Source organism: Desmodus rotundus, unplaced genomic scaffold (genome assembly GCF_022682495.2).
Source record: "Desmodus rotundus isolate HL8 unplaced genomic scaffold, HLdesRot8A.1 manual_scaffold_15, whole genome shotgun sequence".
Lineage (NCBI taxonomy): Eukaryota > Metazoa > Chordata > Mammalia > Chiroptera > Phyllostomidae > Desmodus > Desmodus rotundus.
This window is the reverse complement of record NW_026527203.1, coordinates 2144954-2160581: the sequence shown is the minus strand read 5'-3', so window position 1 is coordinate 2160581 and position 15628 is coordinate 2144954. Positions and strand designations below refer to the sequence as shown.

The 15628-nt window shown below is 42.0% G+C and overlaps 1 protein-coding gene across 1 annotated transcript; it reads left to right on the top strand.

The window, feature by feature from the left end:
- Positions 1–880: 880 nt before the first annotated feature.
- On the top strand, positions 881–1330 carry LOC112323091 (ubiquitin-conjugating enzyme E2 D3-like). The gene has a single exon (XM_024580734.3). The coding sequence runs from the start codon at positions 929–931 to the stop codon at positions 1328–1330; it is 402 nt and encodes a 133-aa protein (XP_024436502.1). The 5' UTR covers positions 881–928.
- The last annotated feature ends 14298 nt before the right edge of the window (positions 1331–15628 follow it).

Below are 15628 nucleotides of genomic sequence, written 5' to 3'. Positions count from 1 at the left end.
GATAAATTGTGATGTACATAGGAGAACACCCATCAGCAGTGTGACCAGGAGCAGAAAAGGCAGCCGATATTGTAGTGCTTTTTCCAGTGTATTCCTCTTTTCGTTGTAAAATATCACAGGGGACTCCCTTGCCTGACATGCTTCCTTATTCTTTACAGAGGACTAGAACCATTTTTTTTTTGATACAAGTTCACTTTTTACTTATTTGTTTGTTTGTTTATGTCTGTATTTTATAGACAGCTCCAATAAGTTGCTATAACATTATGACTATAGAATTATTGTTATAACAATGACTCCCTCTCATTCAGGCCCTCTGTCTTTCCTGACCTTGCTACCACTGACTTGCTGATGTCTTCAGCTGGCCCTTGTGATGTCACAGAGCATGTTCCATACTGCCAGGGAAACGCAGGACCGTTTGGGGCAGGCCTGAAGAAAGAGTAGTGGCAGGCCGGTAGGAGCGGTTGGCACTGTAGAAGGGAGGCCTTGCGTCCTGGCAGCTCAGTTTGGGCTTTAGACACTGAGCAGCCGACAGTAGCAGAGGAGGAAGTGATGGAAGAAGCATGGATGGAGGAGCCAGAGGTGCAGCAGGAGGAGGTACAGGAGCCAAGGATTGAGGATCCAGGGACGAGCGGAGCACAGGTGAGCAGGAGCCCCTCAGGTCTTGCTGGTCCAGGTGAGTCCGCAACTCGCCTTCAACCCGCCGCCATTACACAGCCCACAGCCTGGCTCCAGCTCTTACCCCCCGACCTGGGGGGTTCGCTGTGCCTCTAAACATGGTCTTCGTAAATCACGCCCCACTAACCCATCGTCTCCCCTGACCCTTTGTCCCTGTCAGGATATCCGGACCATCCCTGCTCCGTTTGACATATCCACCGCTCTGAGGCGACTGCACAAGGAACTGACAGACATCACAAACGACCCCCCGCCCATGTGCTTCGCGGGGCCGGTGGACGACAGCATGTTCACATGGAAGGGGACCATTATGGGTCCCGCCGACAGCCCCTACGAGGGTGGGCTGTTCCGCCTGAACATACAATTCCCACCCAATTACCCCTTCAGGCCGCCGCTTATTTACTTCACAACCCCGATCTACCACCCCAATATCAACCGAAGGGGATATATCTGTGTAGATATTCTCAGGTCCCAGTGGTCTCCTATACTGACCATATCCAAACTCTTGCTATCCATCACCTCCATGCTATGTGACCCCAACCCCAACGACCCCTTTGTTCCGTCCATTGGGAGAATGTACTTACAGGACAGGGATGCCTTTGATACCATGGCCCGAGCTTGGACCAAGAAGTATGCTAGGAGAATGAGGGACAAATGATAACCCCTCACCACAATAAAACACCTGGCTTTTGAATGGGCTGTTCTTTGACTACTTTCTGGGAGGCATCCTTTCCAATATCACATGTGACACATTAGAGTGTGTGGAGGCTGGAGGGAAGCCGTGGGTGGCGTGGGTGTGAGAGGTGAGGGGGAAGGGGGCATGCTTGGGAAATGGGGTAGCGGGAAAGAGGCCAGTTCCAATAAACATTTTACTGAAGGCCTTCTTTCCTCCTTAGGGATAGGAAATGTAGAACAACAGTGTGGTGGGCTTAGCAGGAGTACTTTAGAACTGACAATGGCGGGGACCACTGGATGAAGATTAGGAAGTTCATAAGGTATCTTTTTCATTCTGAGGCACCTGTGTGTTTAGGGGTTTGCTTTGGCAGAAGTGAACGGCAACCCATAGCCTCTACTACCAGGCCTGCATTTAACTGCAGAAACATTAAGTGGATGAGGAGTTGTCACAAAAAGAAAACTGTGTTTTGTTGCAAGAATTCTCCACCCTCAGTCATCAATGCCCAACTTTTTGACATATATGCCTCCCTGCAAACTCTGGATTGCACCCCAATTTCCAGGACATGCCCACATGTTGACAATAGCTCACATGTACAAGCTGCCCTAGTGCCTGCCCATCAGTAGATGAGTGGTAAGTGCACACAATGCAATAAATAGTACATGCAAATCTGTCCCCTTGCGACAGTGTGCATGGACCTGAGGAACATTATGCTCAGTGAAATAAGCCAGTTAAAGGAAGACAGATACCAAACAATCTCACTAATTTGGAGAATGAAATGAACAAACTGAACTGACAAGGCTGATTGGGACAGGCTCCCAGGAGAGCTGGCCAAAAGGTGTCAGAGCAGGGAGGTTGTGCATGCTGGGTGGGGAAGGGGAAGGATTAAGAAAAAACATCCCAGATAACAGTAAGGGTTAGACCTGAGGGAAAGGAGGAGGAGTAATGCAAAAGAAGGGTGTGAAGTGGGACAGCTGCTTGTGCTGGACACCGTCTTGACATGGGGTGCTCTACACATAATTCAATATACACTACAGAGGAATCGTAGACTTGTATGCTTAAAACCTGCATAATTCCAATAAGCAGTGTCTCCCCCAGTACAGGCAATTAAAAAAATAACAAAATAAGAAAACTTTCTTTCTTTGTTTCATCCTTTTCTCTACGAAAGCGTGTATTCACACCCGTGTCCTTAGAGCTCTCCTGTGACTGAGCAGCTGTTGAGGTCCTTCTGATTGCCTCATGGGCTATATACTGGAGGCTAAGGTTTTGTGATTAAGGAAAGGAGCTATCCACACCAGGAAGACAGACAAGAGAGACGCAAATGCAAACGACAATGAGATATAACCTCACCAGTCAGAATGGCCATCATCAAGAAGTCAACACAAAACGCATACTGGTGAGATTGTAGAACGAAGGCAACCCTTTGGCCCTGTGGGTCGAAATGCAGACTGGGGCACTCACTGTTGGAAACGATATTGAATTTCTTCATTAATGGGATTGCCTTTTCATCCAGATATTCCACTGCTGGGATCCTACCTGAAGAATCCTCCAACATGCGCCATGCTGTTGGTCAACACTAGAAGTGAGGAAGAACAATTAAGCAATCGGAGCCAGCAAGCGAGAGGGTCGGAAATCAAAATGCAAGAGTGGCTAAAGGCAGAGACCATTTGGGCAGGTTCTTTGTTGCTCCACGTGAAACATGAGATAGGGCTAAGGGAAAGGTGAAGATCCAGATGACTGGACCGACAGGAGAGATTTTTCAAATTGTGCTTTCATAACATTAGGGTGCAGGTTCCTGCCATGCTGGTTCCTGGGCGGCCTGAGAAAGAGGCATCTAACATCATTTTCAGGACCTTGGGAGCTTACAGGCAGCCTGCATAGTCTCTGTTTCTAACTGGATGTTTGAGTGAGGCCACATTTTCATCACGTGCTTCAACCGAAAAAATATCTTATCAATAGCTTACAATTCATACCCCAAAGAGCACCTTCAGAGTTGCAGGATTTTGTCCCTTAAGAACAGTGATCAGAAAGAGAAGGTCTGGACAAGGGAGTCTTAGCAAGTCCTCTGAACATGGTTGTTTGGCATGTTAAAGTGTGTACGCATGGGAGCATTCCTTTGGTTTACCATTCATCTCTGCAGAGCACTTCAGGCAGACACCATCAGGTGATCAGAGGTGAAATGGACTTCCAATTTTCAGTCTACCAGCTTCAGCCAAGGAATTTGGAGTGCAGATATTTTGGCTCTGGTGTTCAATATCTTCCAGTGCCCTCCCTGGTTTCATGGCAGTGTAGCTGGTTTGCAGGTGTTTCCTTTCTAAGCGCCTTCTGCCAGCATGTCACAGAGTCCGATCTGTGCTATTTGGGGGGTCTCTTGTAGTATTAGTGAGTCACGTGTGTTAATGATTTGACTTCCTATGAACTGCAAATCAACAGATACAAGAACTGACCCAAGGGATGTAAATTAAAGGCTAAAAACACGTGTTAATTGTACAAAGCAGATGAAGACATAGAACTGAGTCTCACATGTGCATTTGTTTCTGAGAGCGTGAAGTAGAGACTTGAGAACTGCAGAAAGGTTTATGAGGTTAAATCAACTGATTTAAGCCCTCAATTTATTAAATGTGTTTATTTATTTTATTTAACTACAATTGGCTGGATTTTCTCCCAATCCCTCCCTCCCCAGGCAAGTCCATCCTCCCTCCCCCCACCCTAACATCCCCTTTGATTTTGTCCTTGTGTCCTGTACAGTAGCTCCTATGGACCACTCTCCCCCCACTATCTCCACTCCACTTCCCTGTGGCTATTGTTACCATGTTCTTAATTTCAATGTCTCCGGTTATATTTTCTTTGCTTTTTCTTTTCTTGTTATATTCCAGTTAAAAGTGAGAACCTGTGCACCTCCATGTTCGCAGCAGTACAATTTATAATAGCCTAGTACTAGAAGCAACATCAGTGCCAGTGGTAATAAGTTGATCCAAAACTATGGTACATTCACACAATGGAATGCTACACATCAGAGAGAATTCAGGAGCAGATACTCTTTGCAATGGCATGGATGGAAGTAGAGAGCAATTTGCGAAGTGAAATAAGCCAGGCTGTGAGGGAGAAATACCATTTAGGACTTTTTTTTTTTTTTGCTAATTTTATAGGATCAGTGCTGACAGCATAATGGAACAAGTCTGCTGTGTGTAATTGAAGGTTCAAGGAAGGACACTCTTACTACATGAATTATGTTTTGAATCATAATGTGTCTAATTATACTTCCCTAGACATCCTCACTAATCCCTGTATTTTGAAACTATATCTACCACTTGGAAAGTGCATTAAAGACTATAAGATTGGCATATGTGGAATTCAATGAATACTATAAAATAACAAAGAAAGTATAAATGGATGAATTATAACCGAAACAGAATGAGGGCTGTCGGATGGGAAGGGGCTGGGGGAATGGAAGAAGAAGGTGAAGGGAGTGGTGGAGAAACACCTATGCGGGATCCTTGGACACAGATAAGAGTGTGGAGAAGGGCAGAGGGAAGGGGGGCTGGAGTTGGGAGCAGGAGTGGAAAGGGGGAAAGGTGTGAACGGCTGTAGTAGGAGAAAGAACACTCCAAATGTCCATTTAAAAAACTAGTCCCTTCAAAACAACTTGGCCAATACTTGGGAGTGTTCCCTTCCCTCCTCACTGAATCTACCAAAGAACTCTATCCACAGGAAGAACACATTGTGTCCTGCCTCCCTACCCTATGTCAGGCTCTTAAGTAATCCAAGAAATTATTGCTAGGAAGGTGTCCACACTGTTACTGGACCATCACTGAAAATTAGTTTCATTCAGGTAACACGTCCACAGTCATTTGGATAATGGTTCACTTCACTCAGGTCATCGTGGAGGCCAGTTCATGGAATCCAAGAACTTTGAAGAAAGCCTGTCACTTCTACTTTAGTGAATGAGATGCATATGTAGATACACATCATCCAGGGTAGTGAGAGAAGCAATCGTCAGAAGCAGCTATGGCTGCTGGGAACTATTCTGTGAGTCCAACTGGGAGAAAAAGTTTAACCTTCCCTTTATTATAATGACACGCTACTTAATGCTTTCATGAACTTTAACGGTATTGCACCAGAAAAGATAGATCAGTTTCTTGTAGTCTTAAGCATTGACAAAACTATAATTCAAATCTTAGCTACCAGGTAACCCAAATAGAATTTAATCACATAATGCTCTCTATTGGAGACCTTGATGAGTAATATATACACACAAGTATATAATCCTTACTTAGGTCTACACATACATTCTTTCAAAAATAAATTTATGGTGTTTTGAAAAGAATTTCATGGACTATCTGTATAGAAAACATTCAGAAAAACGTTTGTTTACACTATGTCTTGACTGGATATATTTTTCACATTTTGGAAATGTGTAGTTTTAAAAGGAAGCAATAAGAGAAAATGAGAAAACATCAGTAGAAAATAACTTTGTTCTTCTGCAGTCCTATTTAATATTTCCATTTATTATTCATTATAAAACAATAAAGAGTGCTTGAAAATCACATGTCACTAAGAAATAACTTGCTCTGGACTAACAGATATATAGACATTCAATGAAATATAAACTTACCTGTGAGGAGAAATATCTAGGGAAATTAGAAGAAAGATATTTCTATGTACTGCTTTCCTTTCTCCCATTACACCAACACACAGCCATGCAATTTATTGCACCCTAGGAGTAAGCAAAACAGTCAATACCCTGTGGGACTGATCCTATATTTCACCAATTCTGTGGGATATCTAAGACCTTATCATCACAATAATGGTTACAGTACAGCAGTGGTAAGTGTTATGTTGTCATCCGAGTTGTGCTCATTCAGCCCATGTTAGATTTATTCCCAGTAAATGCCAGTACTAGAAAGTGTACATTTTTCTTTTCCACTGACAAGTTATTGACAATAAATTCTATGGCTCGTATGATAGCAAACAAATCATGACAGGGTCTTCATTCTTGTAAAGCTATGAAGACTATCACATAGTTCAATTGACTTGTCACGCAGCATCACAATACTGCTTCTATATGTGTATTTCACGTGGCAACATCAAGATAATGCTTCAATCGAAGGATTTCGTGAAAATGAGAGACTTTTTAAAACATCTGAGGCCCTTGGCTTACGTATGATAATTTAATGTCATGCAATTTCTTGAATTGGTAAGAAAAGGACAGGCTGCTCTTTATGATCTAAGCATCATTTCAGGGTCATGTAGTAACGCGCCAAATCTGCAATTCCCATTGCTGCACTTCCAACTGGTATGTCCATTCTTGTGTGTAACCATCTCTTTCCTTCTTTAAGGGAGACTCTCGAGGCTACTGTTGGTCACTTCTGACAGAGAGTAGAAACCAGAGTAGGCGGGATGTCATATAATGAGAGGATACAGGGAACTGATTGAAAGCCCCTGTCTTCCATACTTGGAAACCACTTATCTAGGGTCACTTAACAGGAAAAAAAAAAAAAAAAACATAGGAAGTTCACTGTTTATAAAACAAGGGGGGGAAAGGTACAGGGAATAAGAAACATTAATGATAGGCACAAAATAGACTGGGGGAGGTAAGGGTAGTATAGGAAGATGAATGGGAATGACCTTATTGATACAGGAAACCTTAGGCAGCGATGACACAGTACCCCTGGTTATTTTTCTTCTATGACTGTTTTCTGTCTTCCTCACTGGTTTCCACTCTTTCTATCCCTAACTCTATGCTCTCATCAAAGTCAGTTTTTTCGTTACTTTAACTTCAAAACTTAATTTTTATTTTTAAGGCATAAAACATGATTTTCATAAAAATCTTCTATTAGGTTGAATTTTTAATATATATATTTATTTAATTTTATGTTTATTCAGTTAAAATTGACTGCATTTTCTCCCCGTCTCTCCCCCTCAGGCTAGGGAGTCCCACATCCCTAACCCACCTCAACCCTTCTCCTTGATTTTCTTCTTGTGTATTTTACAGTAGCTCCTATAGACCACTCTCCCCGCCATCCGCACCCTCCTCCCCTCTCACTATTGCTACATTGTTCTTAATGTGAATGTCTCCGTTTATATTTTGGTTCCTTTTTTCCGCAGTTGATTATGTTGTACTTAAAGGTGAGATCACTTGGCATTTCTCCCTCACAGCCTGGCTTATTTCACTTAGCATAATGCTGTCAATTCTATCCATACCATGGCAAAATGTATCAGCTGTTGTAACAAGGAAGTGCTTACGCTTCAAGACCTCCCACGTTTGAAGCACTCTAGCAAGCAAGTCATTAGGTCTTATGTATTTATATATATGAAGAATATTCAAATGATCTTTGACCAGGGCTTCCCATACATTACCAATGCAGTATGTTTTATAAGTCATATTATAAGGAGCTGGCCACAATAGTTATAAATTGTAGAAGAAAGACAACGATCCTATATAAATTTTGTGTTTTTCATTTTACTGTCTTGACGTGATTACTCTCCTTTTTTTTTGACATATATTTTTCCCCTCTGTCATGAATGAGTATTATGCAAAAGCTGCATTTCTTCCCTGCAATAAAGCACTCTACTGTTCATTTCTTCCTGGAGTATTAACTGCTATCTAGGGATATTTCTCTGGCCTACTCTGAGTTCTTTTTTCCCCGTAATAACGCATACGATATGATCAGGAAATGTAAAAAGGAAGAACAATGCAATTTTCCACCAATGTTTATGGAAAGATGTGAAAACTCTGAGCAGGGTTAATGAGAGTTCTTACTGAATGGAAAAACACTAGAATAATGATTTTCAAAATTTTGGTCTTTAATATTTATGGGCTGTTATTCAATTCATCAAAAATACTTAACCCATTACTTTCGGAGGCCCTCATTCACCCATTTCCATTAAGTATGTGAACTTTTTATACACAAAACCACCTACACTTGGAAAAGGAATGTACTCTAGTTGTTTTCAAATGGTCATTTTAAAAATTTCTATTAATGTTAAGAGTACTTCACCATATGCTATGCCTGCTGTGTCTACTTATATTTCATTCTCATAGTTAACTAAAGGGGTGAATTAAGTTTTACTTCCCTAGAGTGTACAATTTATTTCATCCAATGATTTATTGATCCTAGAAGTTGGTTCTATGTGCATGCCACCTATGATTTATGATTCCTTACTGATAGGTTATCCCTTGACCTTAGAGTCGATGGGAGTTTTACTACTTGTCATTACTTTTTAGTCACTTTATAGTATGAAAGGCAGGTTTTATCCTTTCTGATATTAACCAAAGTCCATATTTCCAAGTTCGTCACAATAAATACATTATATTTCCATTACTGAGAACATGCTTGGAACTGTTATTGGTGCAAACTGCACATTGAGTTTGGTTTTTTCTGCCTAGAATTCTCTCCAAGTTCTCAGGTTTCATAGGCAAATGCTTGCCGTTTTACAATTTCATGAAGCAGAAGTAATTAGCGCCAAATTAACAGAGTTTTAAATATACTCGATTCATATAGCCGGAAAGAATGAGCAAAGGTAGTCGCAGCTATGTCTTCCATTTTAAGGAAAGACGTGAGTGTTTCTAATAAATAACACACTGGGTGAAGTGTTAAAACTAAGAAGATAGTTGTAAACATATTTCGCTACATCCCGAGTAGAGAGGAAACCAGCCATTCCAGAAAGCAAGAAAAATATATAAAGAATACTTTTATGGAAGTGGATTTTAACTAAAGCAAGAAAGGATTGAAGGGAGGAGACAATGTGACACACTTACATTTACAGAACAAAATACTGTCATGCAAAGGAAAAAGTTAAGGTAGTATGCAGAAGCTAGATGCGTGATACTATTCTGGATTTCATGTAGCATGAGAAGGCCATTCTTCACATCACCTTTTCATGTGTGAAAGCGACGTACAGATCCTTGCAACACAAGTATCTAAGAGACTTAATGATTTCCCCTGACACGGTTTGTCCACTGGTGCCTTAACCTTCCTGGGATATCTGAAGTTTCATTGTAATATTCAGCAAGGGATCTTGCAGGAGAATGCGCGCAACAAATCGCAAGGCTCAGAAACTCTCTCAGGCTCTGTACCGGTGCTCCATTTTAATGTGATCTCACGCTACTTTCTGCATCAGTAAATCTGACGCACCAGATTGTATTCTCTTCAGACATGCCTTAGTATGACTACCTTCTAAATATGAACTTGGAGCGAACATGACTTAACCTTGACATCATGCTCTCTTTGCTTCAATTAATTTTAGTGCTTACCCAGGTTCAATTAACTGCATAACACCTGTTAAGGTCGTATAATTAATGAAGGACATTTTTTATGGCAGTAAAACGCATTTTTTAAATATATTGTGTTATGCACATATATTTCCCTAATCTGCCTTGACAGTAGATTGGGAGAGGAAGAATTAAAGGATATAAGAACTAATTCTAACAAGAGAAATCATTCTTACTTGCCTTTTCAATATTCACCAGTATCCCCTCCTTCTTTTTGACTGTCAGAAGGCATGTTTTAAATAAGGAATGCACTTTAAAAGTCTTCAGCACCGAGTTGAAATTTATCTAGCCCCATCAAGGAAAAGTGTTTCTCAATTTCATGGTCTACATTATAGATGTGAGGGACCATGTGATCCAGGTATGCAAATCAGGGCACAGAACACAGTCTGCCAGTGTCACCTTTGGAAAAACTGTTTCTTTATCCATTAAAAAAGAAAGCCAAGGAGTTACCACTTTCTTGACTCCCATTCAACTTCATGGAATGCTGATGCTTTATCTGTATTAGAACTGCAATCTTGAGACCTGTAGGGAAGTCAAGGGATACCAAGCAATACAGTTAAGCCACGTGAGAAGTTCAACAGCAACTATGTAGTTTCTTCCCCTTATTGTCTGCCAGAAATGAAAGCTATGTTACCTACTAAAGCATTAATTGTTTTAATTATTTTCCTTATTACTCACACAAAACGTATTGAAATTTGAGCCACGCAGTATGTTTTCTAAACAAAACACTTTAGTTAGGTTTTGTCTCAGTAATAAGTGTAAATCTCATGGATTAAAACCAACACATATCTCTCACTTCTGAGTCTTCAGATTTACTGTGATTTTGTTGAGTCTCCTCATCTTGTCTTGGCTTGAATTTTGGTGGAAGATAGAACCTAGGATTGAATAAGGTGTTTTCCCATACGGAAGGTAAGAATGAATGTGTATCCATTATATACAACAATTTTTTTGTAGGTAGCTGTCCTAAGCTAATGATGAGTGACCGTAATTAGCATTTCCTGAACATTTGCACATCATGTCCTCCTCTTGCCATTGAATGAGAAAGTCCCACACCCAATGTCAACCAGATAGCAGGGAAATATGTTCTCATAGAAGTAAAGGGTAAAGTGGAGAGTGAGCATATTATCTGAATAAAATTTACAACACATAATGTTAACTATGGGATTATTATGTTCCATAATTAGTTATGTTCACTTTTATCGCTACTAAATTCAATATTATTAAATAAAATGATATTTATTTTTCTATTTTTTTGAAAGATTTTCTTTATTCATCTTTTTTTTTAATTTATTTTTTTATTGTTATGCAATTACAGTTGTATGCCTTTTCTCCCCATCCCTCTACCCCACCCCAGGTGAACCCACCTCCCTCCCCCCTCTCCACCCTCCCCCTTGGTTTTGTCCATGTGTCCTTTATAGTAGTTCCTGTAATACCCTCTTCCCACTATCCCCGCCCCCACCCCCCACCCCCGCCCTGGCTATTGTTAGATCTTTATTCATCTTTAGAGAGAGAAAGTGAGGGAGAGAAACACCAATGCATAGAAGCCTCTCAGGCGCCCCCTAGTGAGGACACATCCGACAACCCAGTCATGTGCCTGGACTAGGAATTGAACACCTAAACCTTTGGTATACAGGACGGCACTACAAGCAACAGAGCTACACTCTCCAGGGCTCCCTTCCCGTTATGCTTAGTGAATTTTCCTCACCCCAGTTGCTAAAGAGGTCTTTTCGAAAGCAGAAATTTTTCACATCGTATTCTACTTAAAGTTCTTCCAGATTTCTTAGCACTTTGGGAATAAAATCAAAACTTCCTCAATTCATCTGAAAGTCTGTTCACAATCTTATCATGGTCTTCTTGACTTTAGGCAATCTTCAAACCACACATTTTTTCAACACACCAAAATGCATTTCATTCCTGGAAATACTCATGCTTTCTGTCACATCAGGCCTTTCACATCTGCTTATTCTCCTGGCTCAGTGATGATCTTTCCATTATTCCTACCTGCCCTTTTCCCTTCTCTGAAGCCTACTTAGCCCCCTCACAACTAACTGCCAGTGATCATTCCTGACTCAACTGAGATAGAATTCCCTCTGAAGAGTCACCTTTGATCCTTGCCCTTCTTATAGCCAGGGAACCACAAATATGTTTTTATTACTGTATATATAGCGTGTAAATTTAATGATGTAAATACATGTAAATGTATTTCCCACTTCCTCTATCAGACCACGAATGTCTTTAAGTCAGATATCATATCATATATATCTTTACACCTAACACAGTACCCACATACCTTGATCAGTAAATTAGTGATTATCATTACAGGAATTAAATGCATCTACATCTCATGTTCCCGCGAGTGCTGGGACCAAAAGAAAAATAATTGATCCCACCACTCCTTCTCAACATATTATATATGTTCCAAATATTTCAACCTATGACATTGGGTTGAAAGAAATATCCCAAACAGTTCAATGAAACTCGAAGTGTTGCAGAAAAGCAGCCAGGGCTTGATAGTGGGTTTCTAAGAAGATTAATGGTGAGCATAGAAGCTTCTGGTCATTTTGAACATCTAGTGGTGGAGTTAAAGTACTCTTCTCTGACCCTTGCATTTCACAATAATTCACCAAAAAGGAGAGTGAGTAAATATGCTGAGATTCTTGAGGAGAGTGGCCAAAACACATTGCCCTTCAATACACTCTGAAAATTGTTGATTTCTTGTGAAATGTCACACCTATGCATTTGTCATGTTTGAGAAACAAGCTCTTGATTCTGATCACAAACTCCTGAAGCATCTCCTAGGAGCTGGCATTAAGTCCTGCACTTCAAATTGGAAATGTGGTGTGCACAGGAGAACACCGATCAGCAGGGTGTCCAGGAGCGAAAAGACAGCCAAGATTGTAGTGCATTTTCTAGTGTATTCCTCCTTTCGTGGTAAAATATCCCAGGGGCTCCCTTTCTTTATATGCTTCCTTTTTCTTTACAGAGGATTAGAAACATTTGTTTCATATAAGTTCAGTATTTACTTATTTGTTTGTGTTTATTTCTTTATTGCATAGACAAATCTAATATGTTGCTATAATACTATTACTATAAAACTGTTGTTATACTAATACTCCCTGTGATTCAGGCCATCTGTCTCCCAGGCCCCGCACCCACTGAGTTGCTGATTGTTCAGCTGGCCCTTGTGACTTCACAGTGCATAAGCCTTCCTGCTGTAGGCACACAGTGTAGGTTGATACAGGTCATCAGCAACAGTTGGAGCAGACCTTTAGGAGTGGATGGTCCTGTGGCAGGAAGGCGGAGTATCCCCGCAGGCAGCGCAGCCTTGGTCTATAGGGTCTGAGCAGCATACAGCAGTGGAGGAGAAGGAGATGGAAGGGCCAGGGGTGGAGAAACAAGACATGAAGTAGGAGGTGGTGCAGGAGCCTAGGATTGAGGAGGCAGGGAACAGCAGCACTCAGGTGAGCAGCAGCCCTTACTGTCCTGCTGTTCCAGGTGAGTCTCCAACTCTTCCTCCCCCTGCCCCCACCTTACATGCCACAGCTGGATTCCAACTTCTTACCCACTGACCTGGGAGGTGGCTACTCCTCTAACCCTGTACCCTGGAAGCCACACCCATCCTAAACCATGTTCCCCCTTACCCGTGGTTCCACCTTTGTCCCTGTCAGGATATCCAGGCAATCCCCGCCCCTTGGACATGTCCACAGCTCTGAGGCGACTGCACAAGGAACTGACAGGCATCATTATCAATCCTCTACCCATGTGCTCTGCCAGGCCTGTGGATGACGACATGTTCAAATGGAAGGGGACCATCATGGGTCCCCCTGACAGCCCCTGTGAGGGAGGGGTGTTCTGCCTAAACATACAATTCCCTCGAAATGACCATTCAGGCCTCTGGTGGTTAACTTCACCACCCTGATCTACCACTCAAATATCAACCAAAAGGTATATATCTGTGTAGATATTCTCAGGTCCCAGTGGTCTCCTATAATGACCATATCCAAACCCTTGCTGTCCATCATCTCCTTGTTATGTGACCCCAACCCCAACCATACCTTTGTTCCCTCTATTGGGAGAATGTACCTAAAGGACAGGAGGGTATATGATACCATGGCCCGAGCTTGGACCAAGAAGTATGCTATGTGAGTGAGAGGCAAATGATAACACCCTCACCTCAATAAAACACCTGGCTGTTGTTGGGCTTTCCTTTAATTGCTTTGTGGGGGGAACCCTGTCCCTTCTCACATGTGCCACATGAGGTTTTGTGGAGGCCTGGCAGGAAGCACTGTTTGGGGGAAGGGCAAGGTTGGGGGATGTGGTAGTGGGAGAGTGGCTAGTTCTAATAAATATTTGACTGAAACACTTCTTTCCTGCTTCAGGATAGGAAAGCAAGAAAAAGTGGTTGGTGGGATTAGCAAGTGTCCTTTAGAACTGACAAGGTTGGGGAAACACTGGATGAAGTATAGGAAAATCATTAGGTATCTGGTTCATTCTGAGGTACCTGTGTCTTCAGGGTTTTTGCTTGGACCGAGATGTACACTAAGCCACAGCCTCTTCTTTCAGGCCTACATTTAACTAAACAAACATTAAGTGGATAAGGAAATGCCACAAGAGAAAATTATGTCTTTTCCTCCAAGAATTTTCCACCCTCCACACTTCAGTGCCCGCCTTTGCGACCCGTCTGCCACCCTCCACACTCTGGGTTATACCCCCATTCTTAGGTCATACTCATTGACAATAGATCACTACTACAGGCTGCCCACGTGCCCATGAGCAGATGAGTGGATAAAAGAACTGTGGTATGTGCACACAATGGAATAAATAGTACATGCAAATCTGTCCCTTTGTGACAGTGTGGATGGACCTGAGAAACCTTATGCTCAGTGAAATAAGCCAGTCAGAGAACGACAAATACCCTAGGATCTCAGTCATAAGGAGAATCTAATGAACAACCTGAACTAACAAGGAAAATGGGGAGAGGCTCCTAGAGAGCTAGAAGCTAGCTGTCAAGGGGGTATGGGGAGCAGGCTGGGTGGGAAACTGGAAAGGAGTAAGAAAAAACCTTCCCAGATAACAGTATGGAGATCAAGGGAAAAGGGGTGGGGCGGTGCAATAGAAGGGCGTGAAGGGGGACAGCTGGTGCTGCCAGAAGCAGACTTGAATGGGGTGGTGAACACACAATACAATATGCAAAGGATGAATTGTACACTCCCACGCGTAAAACCTGCATAACTTCAGTAACCGGTGTCACCCCCCAGTAAGTGCAATTAAAAAATAACAGGATAGGAAAGTTTCCTTTCTTTGTTGAAATATTTTCTCTATGAAAGAGTGTCCTCAGTCCATTGTCAGTAGAGCACTCCTGCGACTGAGCAGCAGTTTGGTTCCCCCTGCCTGCCTGCTAGGCTAAATGCTGGAGGCAAAGTTTGGGTGATTGAGGAAAGGGGTTAGGAACAGCAGGAAGCCAGACAAGAGAGACGCCAATGAAAACCACGAGGTATAACCTCACAGAGGTGAGAATGGCCATCATCAATAAATCAAATCACCACAAATGGTCACAGGGTTTGATAAAAACGGCAACCATTTTGCCCTGCAGGTGGCAATGCAGAATGGGGAAGTCAAGGTGGAAAACAGGTTTGAATTTCTTCAGGTAATGGAACTGCCTTTTGATCCATCAATTCTATTGGTGTATTTATACCCTGAGAATCCACAAAGATGTGCCTTGCTACAGGTCAACATTATAAGTGAGTAAGAACAATTAAGTAATCAGAGCCAAGGAGTGAGAGGGTCATAATTTAAAATGCAAGAGTGGCTAAACTCAAATACCATGTCGGCAGGGACTTTGAGTAACCACCTGAGAGAGTATTTAGAGCTATGTGAAAGGGGAAGATCCTTATGACCTGATTGACAGGAGAGATTTTTCAAATTCTGCTTCATAACATTACGGTGCTGATTCCTTGCAGGATTGATCATTGGTGTCATGAGAAAGAAACATCTACCTGCATTTTCAG